Source organism: Aethalodelphis obliquidens, unplaced genomic scaffold (genome assembly GCF_003676395.1).
Source record: "Aethalodelphis obliquidens isolate GAN/ISIS:26980383/991018 unplaced genomic scaffold, ASM367639v1 scaffold118, whole genome shotgun sequence".
NCBI lineage: Eukaryota > Metazoa > Chordata > Mammalia > Artiodactyla > Delphinidae > Aethalodelphis > Aethalodelphis obliquidens.
The window spans coordinates 1,182,396-1,194,514 of NW_020838062.1; the positions used below are offsets into that span (position 1 = coordinate 1,182,396).

The following is a 12,119-nucleotide window of genomic DNA, read 5'->3' on the forward strand; positions in this document are numbered from 1 at the left end:
TAGCACCCCAGTCGTCTGCCTGGTCTTCCTTGCTCGCAGATCATCTGTTCCAGTCGCCTCGCAACCACAGCTCGGCGATAGGGGCCGGAACGGGGACGAGGAGTGCTCGCGCGCGCTCAGGGGGCGGCCGCAGCACCGCCCTCTCCGGAGGACCATGCTGCGAGGCAAGTCCCGGCTCAACGTGGAGTGGCTGGGGTACTCGCCCGGCCTGCTCCTGGAGCGCAGGCCTCTCTTGGCAGGGCGCACGCCCCGCAGCCCCTGCCGGTAAGTCACGTGAACGCTCGCGACCGCGCCTGCGCCCGGCGTCACAACGGCGCGCCGCGCCTGCGCGCTGCGGCCCAACGCCCGGCGCTCGCCGGCACTTCCGGCGCGGTCTGCTTCGACCGGTCTCCCGCGGAGCCGATTAAGCGCGGACGCCGAGCCCAGCTCGCTTCTGAGCGCCTGCTGCGGGCGTGGCGACGCCATGGAGCGTTTTGATAAAGCGGCTCTGAACGCGCTGCAGCCGTGCGACTTCAGGTAGTCCGGAGCAGGGGCGGGGTCGGGCGGGGGCCTCAAGCACGAGGCGGACCGTCCCTGGCTGGGAGCGGGGCAGGAGGGAAGGCCTGGGCCGACCGGGCTGACCTGCGGTGGGTGGGCGTGAGGTCTGGACCCTCGGGGCCGGAGCTGCGGGCTAGAGGAGAGAGGGGAAGTAGGTTGGGACCTGCAGTGTTTGCACGCCCGGCCCCTACCCTTCGCTCGGGAGCAAGGGGCCCGGGGTCTTGGGGGATAGGTAGGGAGGCTTTCAGCTCCTGTTTCTGGCCTAGCACCACTTCTCGCTGTTGTCTATATTGCGATCTTGCTGTCTGCAGTCTTTTTCCCCACTGCAGGGTGAGCTCCCTGAGGACAGGAACCTGGCCTTCTCCGTCTCCGTGTCCCCCACAGGGCCTGCATCGTCGGGGCTTAATAAATGTTTGCTGTACGCATGAACGAATGGAAGGGAGAAAGGGCTCTCCCTGATTTGAGCCTTCTTCACTTGGGGAGTCAGTCGGATGGGGGCTGGTGGCCGAGTAGAGGGAACCTGAGGAGAGAGTGGGTGGTTCTTGATATCTCACGAGGCAAGAGGATGGGGAGGGGTTTAGCCGCCATTCAGTGTGTGCCAGGCTCAGCTTAGGTGCTTTGTTGTACATACATTATCAGAATTAAGAAAGTGCTTAGTTTCCTGATTTTTAAAAATAATGAAGTTGACTCAGAATAAGTGACTTGCCCAAGATCACACGGTTAGGTCACACAATAGGTGTTGAAGCTGGCAGTTGTCCAAGCCCACTGACTCCAAAGCCCGTGATTTTTGGAGCCCCGTGATCTTTTTCACTCTCACAATGGCAATGTAGGTGTTTATTTTTTTTTATTACTGTTTAGTAGTGACGCTACCAACAGGTATTTTTATTAAGTACACTTAGAATACAGTATAGCCCTCCTAGACAGATTCTAGTGTTTCCTAATGGAATTTGCAGTGAAATCTACTTGCAGTGGAAGTCTTGCTTGCCATAAAAGGGAACATGGTAAGCTCTATCTGCTTAGTGTTTGCTGCAGAAGTTTATATGAAGTGGGTAAACTCTAGATGGTTTTAAGAGTGGGGACACAGTAAGGTTCATCCTGAATTATTTGTTTTGTGTGAGGCCAGTTCTAATTCTGAATGTTCTCATTCATTTCTAACAAGTCTCAGTAACACCCGATCAGAGACACATAGGAGAAATCAGTTGAATGACATCAGTAGCTTTGTTTTAGAATAAATCACCTGTTATACCCAAGCTGGCAAGGAGAAAATGTCCTATAAACACTAGAGGAAGTTTGAAAAACTAGTTCTCAGAAGTTTGTACGCTTAACTTTGTACTTAGTCCTATATTTGTGAGACTGAAAGTCAAATTTTTGGAGCTTAAGGTAAAGAGAGAGGTGAGAAGGAGTTGGAGATAAGCTACAAATTGTTAAGATATGCTATGTGTAGAGTGCGTGGGGCTAGAAATTAACATGCAGAAAAGATTCTGTTTGTGTGGTGGGATCATAAGTGATTTTGTGTGCTTTAAAACATTTTTATGGTATTATATCATCTTTTCAATAGTAAACTTTTCTCAAAGCCAGGCCAGATAATAGATATTCAAGAGATGATCTAAAGAACAGGAGAACCGGTTAACCTTCCCTTTCTCTAGATTCTCAAGCTTTGTTTCTTTATCAGGTTAGATAATCTGAATTTTGCACACCAAAAACACATACTTTATTTTATTTATTTATTTATTTTTCACACACACACACACACACACACACACACACACACACACTGTATTTTATTTTTACAAGAGATAAATAAACTAACACCAAGCATTATAAATGGGTGACCACAACAAAAGCAACAATGATTGCAATTACCAAACACGAAACACACTCACACTATGTCATAATATTGACATTCAGTCCAGGAATCCTCCACTGTAACAGCTCCTTTACTTTGCAGTGAAAATTGATTTGTATATTTTTTGCCTCTGAGTCCTTGTGGGATTTTTTTTTTATTCAAACAGAAAGTCACAAAAATTATAATCATCCTCATCAGTTCACTCAGTCCCATATAATTAATTTTTTTTCATCTTGATCTTTTGTTGGCACTTTTATGAATTCATCAGTTTTCCATTAGAGTTCTGAAAATGCTTATTCATTCAGTTCAGCAGTATAGTCAGTTACCAGAAACCTGTACTTGTCAGTCTTTTCCATGAATTCCTTGAAGATGAAACCCTTTTATAGGAACATTTTTGCAAAAGCATCAGAGTACACCCAGAACTGTCTGTAATGACAAAAGACTTAAAAATGACCACGGTTAAAGATTTGATGAAAGTTCATAATAATGCAATTGACAAGGAAATTTAGTTACCTTTGAGATACACATTTTAAAGTAATAACTAGAATTATGACTTATAACATTATACCAGAACATACAAGATTTTTAGAAATTTCATGTAATGTCGGAAACATTTATATTAACATATTTCTGTACAAATAACCCAAAGAAAGTTTAGTACTGTTTGTTTTTTTTTTATATACTGCAGGTTCTTATTAGTCATCAGTTTTATACACATCAGTGTATATATGTCAATCCCAATTGCCCAATTCAGCACACCACCATCCGCACACCACCATCCCCACCCCACCGTGGTTTTCCCCCCTTGGCATCCATACGAAAAACACATACTTTAACTCCCCAAAGAAACACCATGAAGGTCAAGTTTTTTGTTGGGGTCCACAAAAGAATTGGCCAAATACCGACTTTATGTATGTATGTATGTATTAATTTTTTATACAATTTTTAAAGGGTTACACTCCATACATAGTTATTACAAAATATTGGCTACATTCCCCGTGTTGTACAATACATCCTTGTAGCCTGTCTACACAATAGTTTGTACCTCCCACTCCCCTTCCCCTGTATTGCACCTCCCACCCTCCCCACTGGTAACCACTAGTTTGTTTTGTATATCTGTGAATCTGCTGCTTTTTTTCACTAGTTATTTTCACTAGTGTGTTGTAGTGTTTAGATTCCATGTGTAAGTGATATCATACAGTCTCTGACTTATTTCACTTAGCATAATGCCTTCCAAGTCCATCCATGTTGCTGCAAGTGGCAAAATTTTGTTCTTTATGGCTGAGTAGTGTTCCATTATATGTATGTATTAATATGTTTGTGTCTGTGTGTATACATATATATATCGTATCTCCTTTGTCCATTCATCTGTTGATGGATACTTAGGTTGCTTCTGTATCTTGGTAATTGTAAATAATGCTGCTGCGAACATTGGGGTGCAAGTATCTTTTCAAATTAGTGTTTTTGTTTTCTTTGGATGTGACTTTTTGTATTTTTTATATAGAACTCCTGCAGACACTCATATTATTCATAAAGATTATGCAATAAATTTTTCTAAAATTTTTCTGTTAGGAAACAGTGTAAGGGAGCTTATGTATGTTAGATGAGAATGTATAGCTGAGTGATCACCGAAGTGGTATGTATTAAAAGATGATTCACTGAAGTATGGAAAGAAAATAGTAGAATTTCTACATAAATTAAAAATTTTTTAACCTTATCCCTTTTAGTGTCTGTTTTTGCATGTGTTTTACATTTTAAATAATGCATGAGTAATATGTGTATAGATAATTTATTTTAAAAACCATTATGCCTGTATGGGGGTATGTGCTCAAAACTTTTATTTAACGATGGATTGCACAGTCAAAAGAGTTTGTATACCACTGGTATAAACGTGAAATGTTCCCTTCCTTTGTGGCCTGCCAGAAGCCTCTCCTGTAGTGGTATACACAATTATAAGAACTCCTTTGCCTGGATTGTCTAGGGGTACAGACGAATGTGCAGGACTGCCTAGGACACAAGCTGTCATGTTAAGTGCTGTAACAACAGGCATGAACTAAGTGTGGTTGGATCCCAGAGCGATGAACCGTTCCAGCTGGCATTATCAGGAAAGGTGCCTAGAAGAGAGGTTATCCTGGGGGGACCTTGAAGGCTGGGCTGTATTCTTCCTAGAGATATAGATAAAAACTGGGACCTCTTGCTGAGTATTACCAGAAAGAATTAAGTTCACGTGTTGACTCTGAACATAAAGTTGGACGTGTGTTCAGGTTGTAGGGGAGCGACACTTGCCACCCCGAAATGTCTCTTTGCTATGCAGATTATTTCACACTGAAAACAGTCAAGGCCCAAAAGACTCAGGAAGAAACTTTGACCTTCCCCTTAATTGCCTAAAAAAATTTAGATAGAGGGCCTGTTCCTGGAAGAGAGCTATCACCAGAGATACCTGCAAAGAGTATGGGCCAGGTGTGGGGAAATGGGGCATAGAGACCGGTGTCCACTTTGTGTCCCATAGACTCTGCATGGCCCAGCAAGCACTTGTTTACCAAACATTTGCTTTGCCATCTTCATGTGAATTGCCGCCTTCCCCTTTGAAGTCCCCAACCCCTACCCGCAACATCCTCTTGTCTTTAGCTGAAGATGGTATTTAAGGCAAGGGTTTCGGCCATTTTGGCGAGTTACTCAGTTCTCCTGGGTCTCTTCCACGTATACATGTTACTCAACTTTGTTTGATATTTCTCCTGTTAATATGTCTCATGTCAATTTAATTCTTAGAACAGCCGGAAGAACCCAGGAGGGTAGAGGAAAATTTCTTCCTCTCTGACAAGGTAGTGTGAGGATGGTTAGATTTAAGGAAAAAAAGACTTTATCTAAAGGTTAAAAGCTGTAGGGCCTACTGCTTTTAAACGTAACGTATGAGGTGGTATGTATGAGGTATGTGTGTGCCCAGGGTTGCTGGAAGCTTACTACGCTTCACTGTCAGTAGTTGCTCATTTGTGACAGTGCATTAGGACAAATGCTGACGTATATCTACTTACCAGTAAAACAACTTAAGGAATATTTGAAAGTGGGGAAATAACTTTATTATTGTGTATTAATCTGGAGTCCTTTTTCATGTGCACACATTTTTAACATAATTGTAATAGTATACGTCAGGGGTTGGCGAAGTTTTTCTGGAAAGGGCCAGATAGTAAATATTTTAGGTTTTGAGGGCCACGTGGTCTGGCGCCACCGCTAAGCTCTGCCTCTTAGCTCCATGAAGTCTTAGGTGACGCACAGACAAGCGGGTGTGGCTATAATCTTTACATTGCTAATGTTTTAAGTAACAGTTTATCTGACTTGTTTTTCTTTAAGCATATAATTTTAAAAGCTTAATTGCATTCTTCAGAATCATTTTATTGTATTGTGGAACAAAACTTCCCATTGCAATATTTCCATTGATTTTAAAATAGTCTGGAAGAATAGAATTCACTGAACAAAAAGTGTCTCGATATCAAACTTTTAATGCATCCATGTGTGAAGGCCGTCTAAGTTGTACTCTAGCTACTTAATTACAAAGAAATTTGAGTACGTTTCCTTCAGCTGCATTCAGATTGTTCTAGGCTCCTGTTTCTTTGGAGATTCTCAAACCTTGTCTGTACTGTATTCAGCTAGCCACTGATAGGATGCTTTGTGAAGGGACGTTCATTAGTTGTTTTCGGTGTATCTTCTCCCTTGCTGCCTCCATTGTGAATTCTGTAAATCGTGTACATTTGCATAGCACTTGGGAGATTACAAACCACTTTTTTGTACTTTATACTTCCTTTCACACTGGATCTGCTGCTGGATTTCTAGGATCTTCTGGCACTGCCCCTTCTTCCTCTCGCCACTGGCACTGCCCCTTCTTCCTCTCGCCACTGCTTTCAAGGCAGGAGCAGTGTTCCCAGCATCTTTTCTGTGGGTATTTATAGCATTTATGGACACAAGAATAGTTGGAAATGGCTGTGCAGGCTCTGATTTTCTCTTTGTTTACTTTATTCCAGAAATGAAAGTTCACTAGCATCCACTCTGAAGACGCTCCTGTTCTTCACAGCTTTAATGATCACTGTACCTATTGGGTTATATTTCACGACTAAATCTTATGTTTTTGAAGGTAATCCTAGACCATAAAACAAGACATTTTCCCCCTTAACTATATTTGAGATTCTGTGCTTTTATGACTTCTTTATATCTTTAAACTGGGTATTCTTAATTTTGCTTCTTCTGTTTTGCTTTTCAAAAATCACGTTGCATGAAATGAACTTTTTCATCACTTGGTTATTTCAGTTTGACATCATACTTGCTTATGGTTTTCTGTGGAATAGCTTGCAGATCCTTTCTTTTAACAGCCCTTTGAGAGCAAGAGTTGCCAGACATGGGAGGAGGAATTTGGGGGAATGTACCTTTGGTGGAAGACATTGGAAGGAAGAGAAAATAAAGCTCCCTTTTTTAATGTCGGGGTCCTTAGATGAAGTGATCAGTTGTGGTTTTCATTCAACATAATGTTCTTCTTGTGTAGAATGTATTCAGATCTTTAAGTGAATACTTGATTTATCACCATGCAAATCATTCCTTTTTAATTGTCTGACTAGTTAAATATATAGCTACTAAAAATTAGTATGCTTTGTTTTTTGCATTTTGATACATTTTGGAATAAAATGGAAACTTTTTTTCTCTCGATAGGCGCCTTTGGGATGTCCAATAGGGACAGCTATTTTTATGCTGCTATTGTTGCAGTGGTCGCTGTCCACGTGGTGCTCGCCCTCTTTGTTTACGTGGCCTGGAATGAAGGCTCAAGGCAGTGGCGTGAAGGCAAACAGGATTAAAGTGAACATCACCTTTTGATAGCATTAAATTGATTTTTTTTAAATGGTAAATGTGTCTGGAGTAAATGATTTTATGGTAAGTGGTAAATGATTTTAATAAATTGAAAGAACATCAATCTTATGGAATCACGTTTGACCAGTGTAAATTTTGATCCTTCTAAAACAGTGGTTTGTATCATCAGTTTTAACTGTATGAGCCTCTCATTTGCAAATGAGAATTTGGAAAAGTTAAATTGGTTACAAATAAGTATGTGAAATTAGTTACACATTATTCTGGGAGGAATTTGATTATCTTACAACAAAACAATATTTTATAGCGTTTCGTCTTTTGGTTGGCTTTGAGTTTTACTCCTCTGGATATATTCAGATGTACATAGTGGAGCAAATCTAAACTTTATTTTTCGCTGGAACACTTTTCCTAACTATCATGAAAATACCACGTCATTGGGTTTTGGGTTGTAAATGCGTATTGGAAATTGCTTAAATGGTGGACACTGGAATTAATCTGAATGTCACTGAGAAATTTTGCATAAAGTGTAATCCCTCGTCAATAGAAATCTTTCATTACATTATTTCATGGGGAAACTAGGTTGAATCACACCCATTCATGTAAAAGGACTGGGTTTATTGAAGAACGCAGACAGCAAAGCAGAGAGAGCTACCTGCCTAGGCACCCAGCCTACTCCCTAAAGGCCCCTTTCAGGCCAGCCTCCTGCTTTCAGACAAACTCTGTAACGATCTGCTTTGCTCTGGTCATTCAACAATGAACTTACTCTTTAATTACAAGGTTGTGTGAACTCCCTTTAAATTTGTTTTTCCTACTTTTTAATAATGTATATGAGTGAATTTACATTTAAATGTGTTCATTTTTGCATACTTAGGGAGTGTAAACAATCCTGAAAATAGGTTATTTTTATCATCCAGGAAGTATTCTTGGAATTTCTACTCTAGTCTTTTAAATCAGTGCCGTTATATCCCAGATACATCAATAGATAATGTATCTAAGTTAGATAGTCCTTGAGGTCCTTTCTGGTAGAAAAAGACCCTGTGGTTTTACTTTCGTTTCCTTGCTCTGTGTTCTTTCTAGCCACGTGGTACTACTTGTGTGCAATCTAAAAACACACCCCAAAAAAGTGCAGGAAGAAAATTTAAATTCCCTGTGATGTTGCCACCTGGAGATAACCACTATTTTGGTTTACATCCTGTGCGCATTTCTTAATGCTAGTTTGTTACACACTAAAACTTTGGTTTAAGTTCAAATTCTGCCCATTTTACCTGGCGGCTATTTGCATTTTTTCAGATGAGTGATTATTGGCCGTTTTCTTAAAAAGCACATTCTACCTTTACTTTTTTTTTTAAAAGTAATAGCTTTCATTTATTGAGTCTTTTTTTTAACATCTTTATTGGAGTATAATTGCTTTACAATGGTGTGTTAGTTTCTGCTTTATAACAAAGTGAATCAGCTATACATATGTTCCCATATCTCCTGCCTCTTGTGTCTCCCTCCCTCCCTCCCTCCCTATCCCACCCCTCTAGGTGGTCACAAAGCTCCGAGCAGATCTCCCTGTGCTATGCGGCTGCTTCCCACTAGCTATCTGTTTTACGTTTGGTAGTGTATATATGTCCATGCCACTCTCTCACTTTGTCCCAGCTTACCCTTCCCCCTCCCCGTATCCTCAAGTCCATTCTCTAGTAGGTTATTCTTTTAACTAGATATTTCATTGTACAAATTTCCTGTCATTGATAATCCCTAATACAATGGCCCTTGCTGTGAGTGTTTGCCATTACTGATTTTGTTTGTTCACCCCTACTTTTGATGTTGTGGAACTGGACTAAAGGAGTAGAGAGGTAGTTAGGCATAAAAGCAAAGAAGGCATTTGTGTTTATTTAATTGTTGAGAAGAAATAAAAGATTATTGTAGGACTCTTTTTTAGTCTTGCTTATAGTTAAATGTTATCTACAGTTTAAATGTCTTAAGTAGTTATTCTAAATGTAAAATGTTTTCTTAAAAAGACTACAGTTTTGGTATAAAATTCTACAAATTTAATATGGAATTGTAGGATACTCCAGATTGAGTCTAGTGTACTGTATGGTAGATTTCTAGATGGTCCCCTCTTTAGATGCCTTGTTGTACTAAAATTTGTCCACCTAATTTCTTTTTCTATAATGTCAAGGTTTTCCTTGTACTTTTGGGATCTTATGCTATTTGTAAAACGTTAATGTCCTGTGTTGGATTGTTTTGCTTGATTTCAGACATTTGCTGAGTAGATAACATGGGTGTGTTTCTGCAAGTATTTAAACCGGGGATTCATGCAAAAGCAGATGTAATTTCCTCTTGGAAAAGGTACCCAGCATTTGAAAGTTAGAATCGGATGCTAAGGTTGATGTTTGGGGTTATTACAATATAGACTTGTTTTCACACCAGTTAATATTTTCTTAGGGTTTTAACTGTTAAGTGAGTAGTTTGCTGCTGTTGAAATAACATGGTATTTGACAAGTAGATTTATTTTTCAAGATGTCTCAGTGATTTCCTCTTGTACAATGTATATACTTCCGGATGTATAGAAAGGAAAGCTACAATTGAGCCCTTATATAAATGTTATAAGGTAGGAATATGTTCACTATTGTTTGAAAACTGATTGTAAGAATAACCTCAATTAGGGAGTGTAACTTGAAGTGTCAGTACAGGCTACTGATTTAACACATGACCTTATTCACCTCACCTCCCATGTTGCCCCCCAGAATATAATCTTTATTCTCATTGTGCTAAAAAATGAAGTCTGCTGTAGAATGCATCTGATGTCATTAGCTCTTCAAGTGGATACCATTTTACATATGACAGCAGAATTCGGTTTTGAATTGCTGAAGAAATTTAAACCCTCCATAAAAAAGAAAAAAAAAACAACCTGCGTTTCATGGGAATATAACAGAAATATACTGTAAGATTATTTTCATCATAAAGGTCTCATCAGCTTTGCCCAAAAAGCAACTGCTTGACTTGTTTGGTGTTTATTTTCTGTTTTCGTATAAATTTTATATATACAGCTAGAGTACCCAAGGAGACCAGTAAAAACAGTTAAACAGATAGGGTGTACCCAAGGAAAGATGAAAGCTGAAGGTACGTGAGACAAAGAATTTATATCCTGTTTTAAATGCATCTAGCGTATATTTCTTGTCTCCAGACAAGTTCATGTTTATTGTTTTATTTATGCTCAAGTGAAGTTGTACATTGTTGGTAGGCCATTTTATAAATGGTTTGCCTATGGTACAAGTTGCTTCACGCAGCCTCTGCTCTTCCATTTAAGATAGCGTTTGCAAGAGCTGGCCTGAAGCAGCACGCTCAACAACTTGACAAGATTTCTTTTTCCTTTTTGTAGGGGGAAGGGTCACCTGAGAAAATAAATTATTTTCAGGGACTTTGGGAACCTAACGATAAATATTACGTGTAACCTGTGAACAGATTAAGCCTTTATATATCATTAAAGTACTCTGGAATTCCTCAACCTAACATCACTCCTGGCCACACTTTCCTTGCCTGTTTTGTTGCTACGTGTGCTTGAAAGTAATATCTGCGTTCCTTTGAAGATGTTCTGTAGGTCATATTTGTCAGTTACAGACTAGTCTTCCTTTTTCTCAAGTTCAGTGAAATCTCACTGAACAGTAATAATAGCAATAGCTAACATCTGCACAGCACCTTACAGTTTGCAGAAAACGTTCACATTTTCTCGTTTTTTTTGCATAGTGAACCTGTTATGAGATTTCTCTTGACCTTGATGCTAAAAGTGTTAGAATCTTTGAAGTCGCTAGAGTCACTGAATATGCTGTAGTCTTGAATAGCGCCCTGACAAGGGGCAGATTTTAGATGCGCTACCTTGAAAGCTGCGTGTGATTATCCAAATGGGGGGCTTGAGTTCTTTACCCACTTGAATCAGATTTACTTTTGTGAGTGATGTTTTTCTAACTTATCTGGATGGATTTTGTATTCATTATATTCTAACCTGTAACTTGTATAAATTTACCATCTGTTGTCATTAAAAAAGTGTTCGTAATTACACTTAGATGTCTCCTGATTAAATTAATAGTTAAGTTTATTAACCTCTTCATTTTTTTTTACATTTGTTTGCCTCTCTGTTTATACTGTATAGAATATGAATAGAGCTGTCAAGGGTAAGCTTTTATGCAGTAAATGTAGGCCAGAGATGCTCAAATGGGTGGGGGCTGTGAGGGATGCTGAGACTGGAAGGGCTGTGCTGGGCCTGTCAGAATTGGTGTAGGTAGCAGTGGGGAAAAGAAAGCAGCTCCTTGCCTTGTGCCTTAAAAAAAAATCATTTGGGGGCGAATGGGCTTCAAATACCACTGAAGGAGTGACGGTGGGGAATACCTGTGGCTAATTAAAGACTGGGATAGTCAGTTCCTGGCAATGTCCAGCACACCACTCCCTCATGCCAGTGTCCTGTTTCCTCTGTCCTCTAGGCCACTTGTGGATTGTACAGTTGACCCTTGAACAACACGGGTTTGAACTGCATGGGTCCACTTATTCGCGGCTTTTCTCAGTAGTGAATACTACAGTGCTACACAATCCGGTCAGTTGAAGCTGCAGATGGGGAACCGCAGATGGGGAGTGTGGAGTTAGAGGATTTCCCACTGTGGGGAGGGTCGGTGTTCAAGGGTCAGCTGTACTCATTCCAGCTCCCTGCTGCACTTTGGAGGGTTCCAGCTAGTTCTCATTAATAAATATCCACTCCAAAAAAAGATGTGAGACATCTTAGTATCAAAATGTACAGGTTACGTACAATTGTATTTATATACAAAAGTACAGATTGTAAAATGTCCAGGCAACTCAGGAGACAGGTAATGACAATGCAGAAACCACTGGAGTCACCTTGTGGGATTTAGTG

The 12,119-nt window shown here is 40.1% G+C and overlaps 1 protein-coding gene across 2 annotated transcripts; it reads left to right on the plus strand.

Annotated features, from left to right (window-relative positions):
- The first annotated feature begins 351 nt into the window (after positions 1-351).
- On the plus strand, positions 352-11,275 carry VMA21 (vacuolar ATPase assembly factor VMA21). Of its 2 annotated transcripts, XR_003431032.1 has the most exons (4): positions 352-516; positions 6,400-6,509; positions 7,079-7,297; positions 9,994-11,275. XR_003431032.1 is itself a non-coding variant. In XM_027097924.1 (3 exons), the coding sequence occupies exons 1-3, from the start codon at positions 464-466 to the stop codon at positions 7,219-7,221; spliced, it is 306 nt and encodes a 101-aa protein (XP_026953725.1). In that variant the 5' UTR covers positions 352-463; the 3' UTR covers positions 7,222-7,344. The 2 variants fall into 2 exon arrangements, 1 of the variants encoding a protein (XP_026953725.1); XM_027097924.1 differs by lacking the exon at positions 9,994-11,275 and having other exon boundaries at positions 7,079-7,344.
- The last annotated feature ends 844 nt before the right edge of the window (positions 11,276-12,119 follow it).

Coding starts and splice junctions, on each gene's coding strand:
- VMA21 (XM_027097924.1), top strand. CDS start 464: ATGGAGCGTTTTGATAAAGCGGCTCTGAACGCGCTGCAGCCGTGCGAC. Junction 517..6,399: donor CTGCAGCCGTGCGACTTCAG/GTAGTCCGGAGC, acceptor ACTTTATTCCAG/AAATGAAAGTTCACTAGCAT. Junction 6,510..7,078: donor TAAATCTTATGTTTTTGAAG/GTAATCCTAGAC, acceptor TTCTCTCGATAG/GCGCCTTTGGGATGTCCAAT.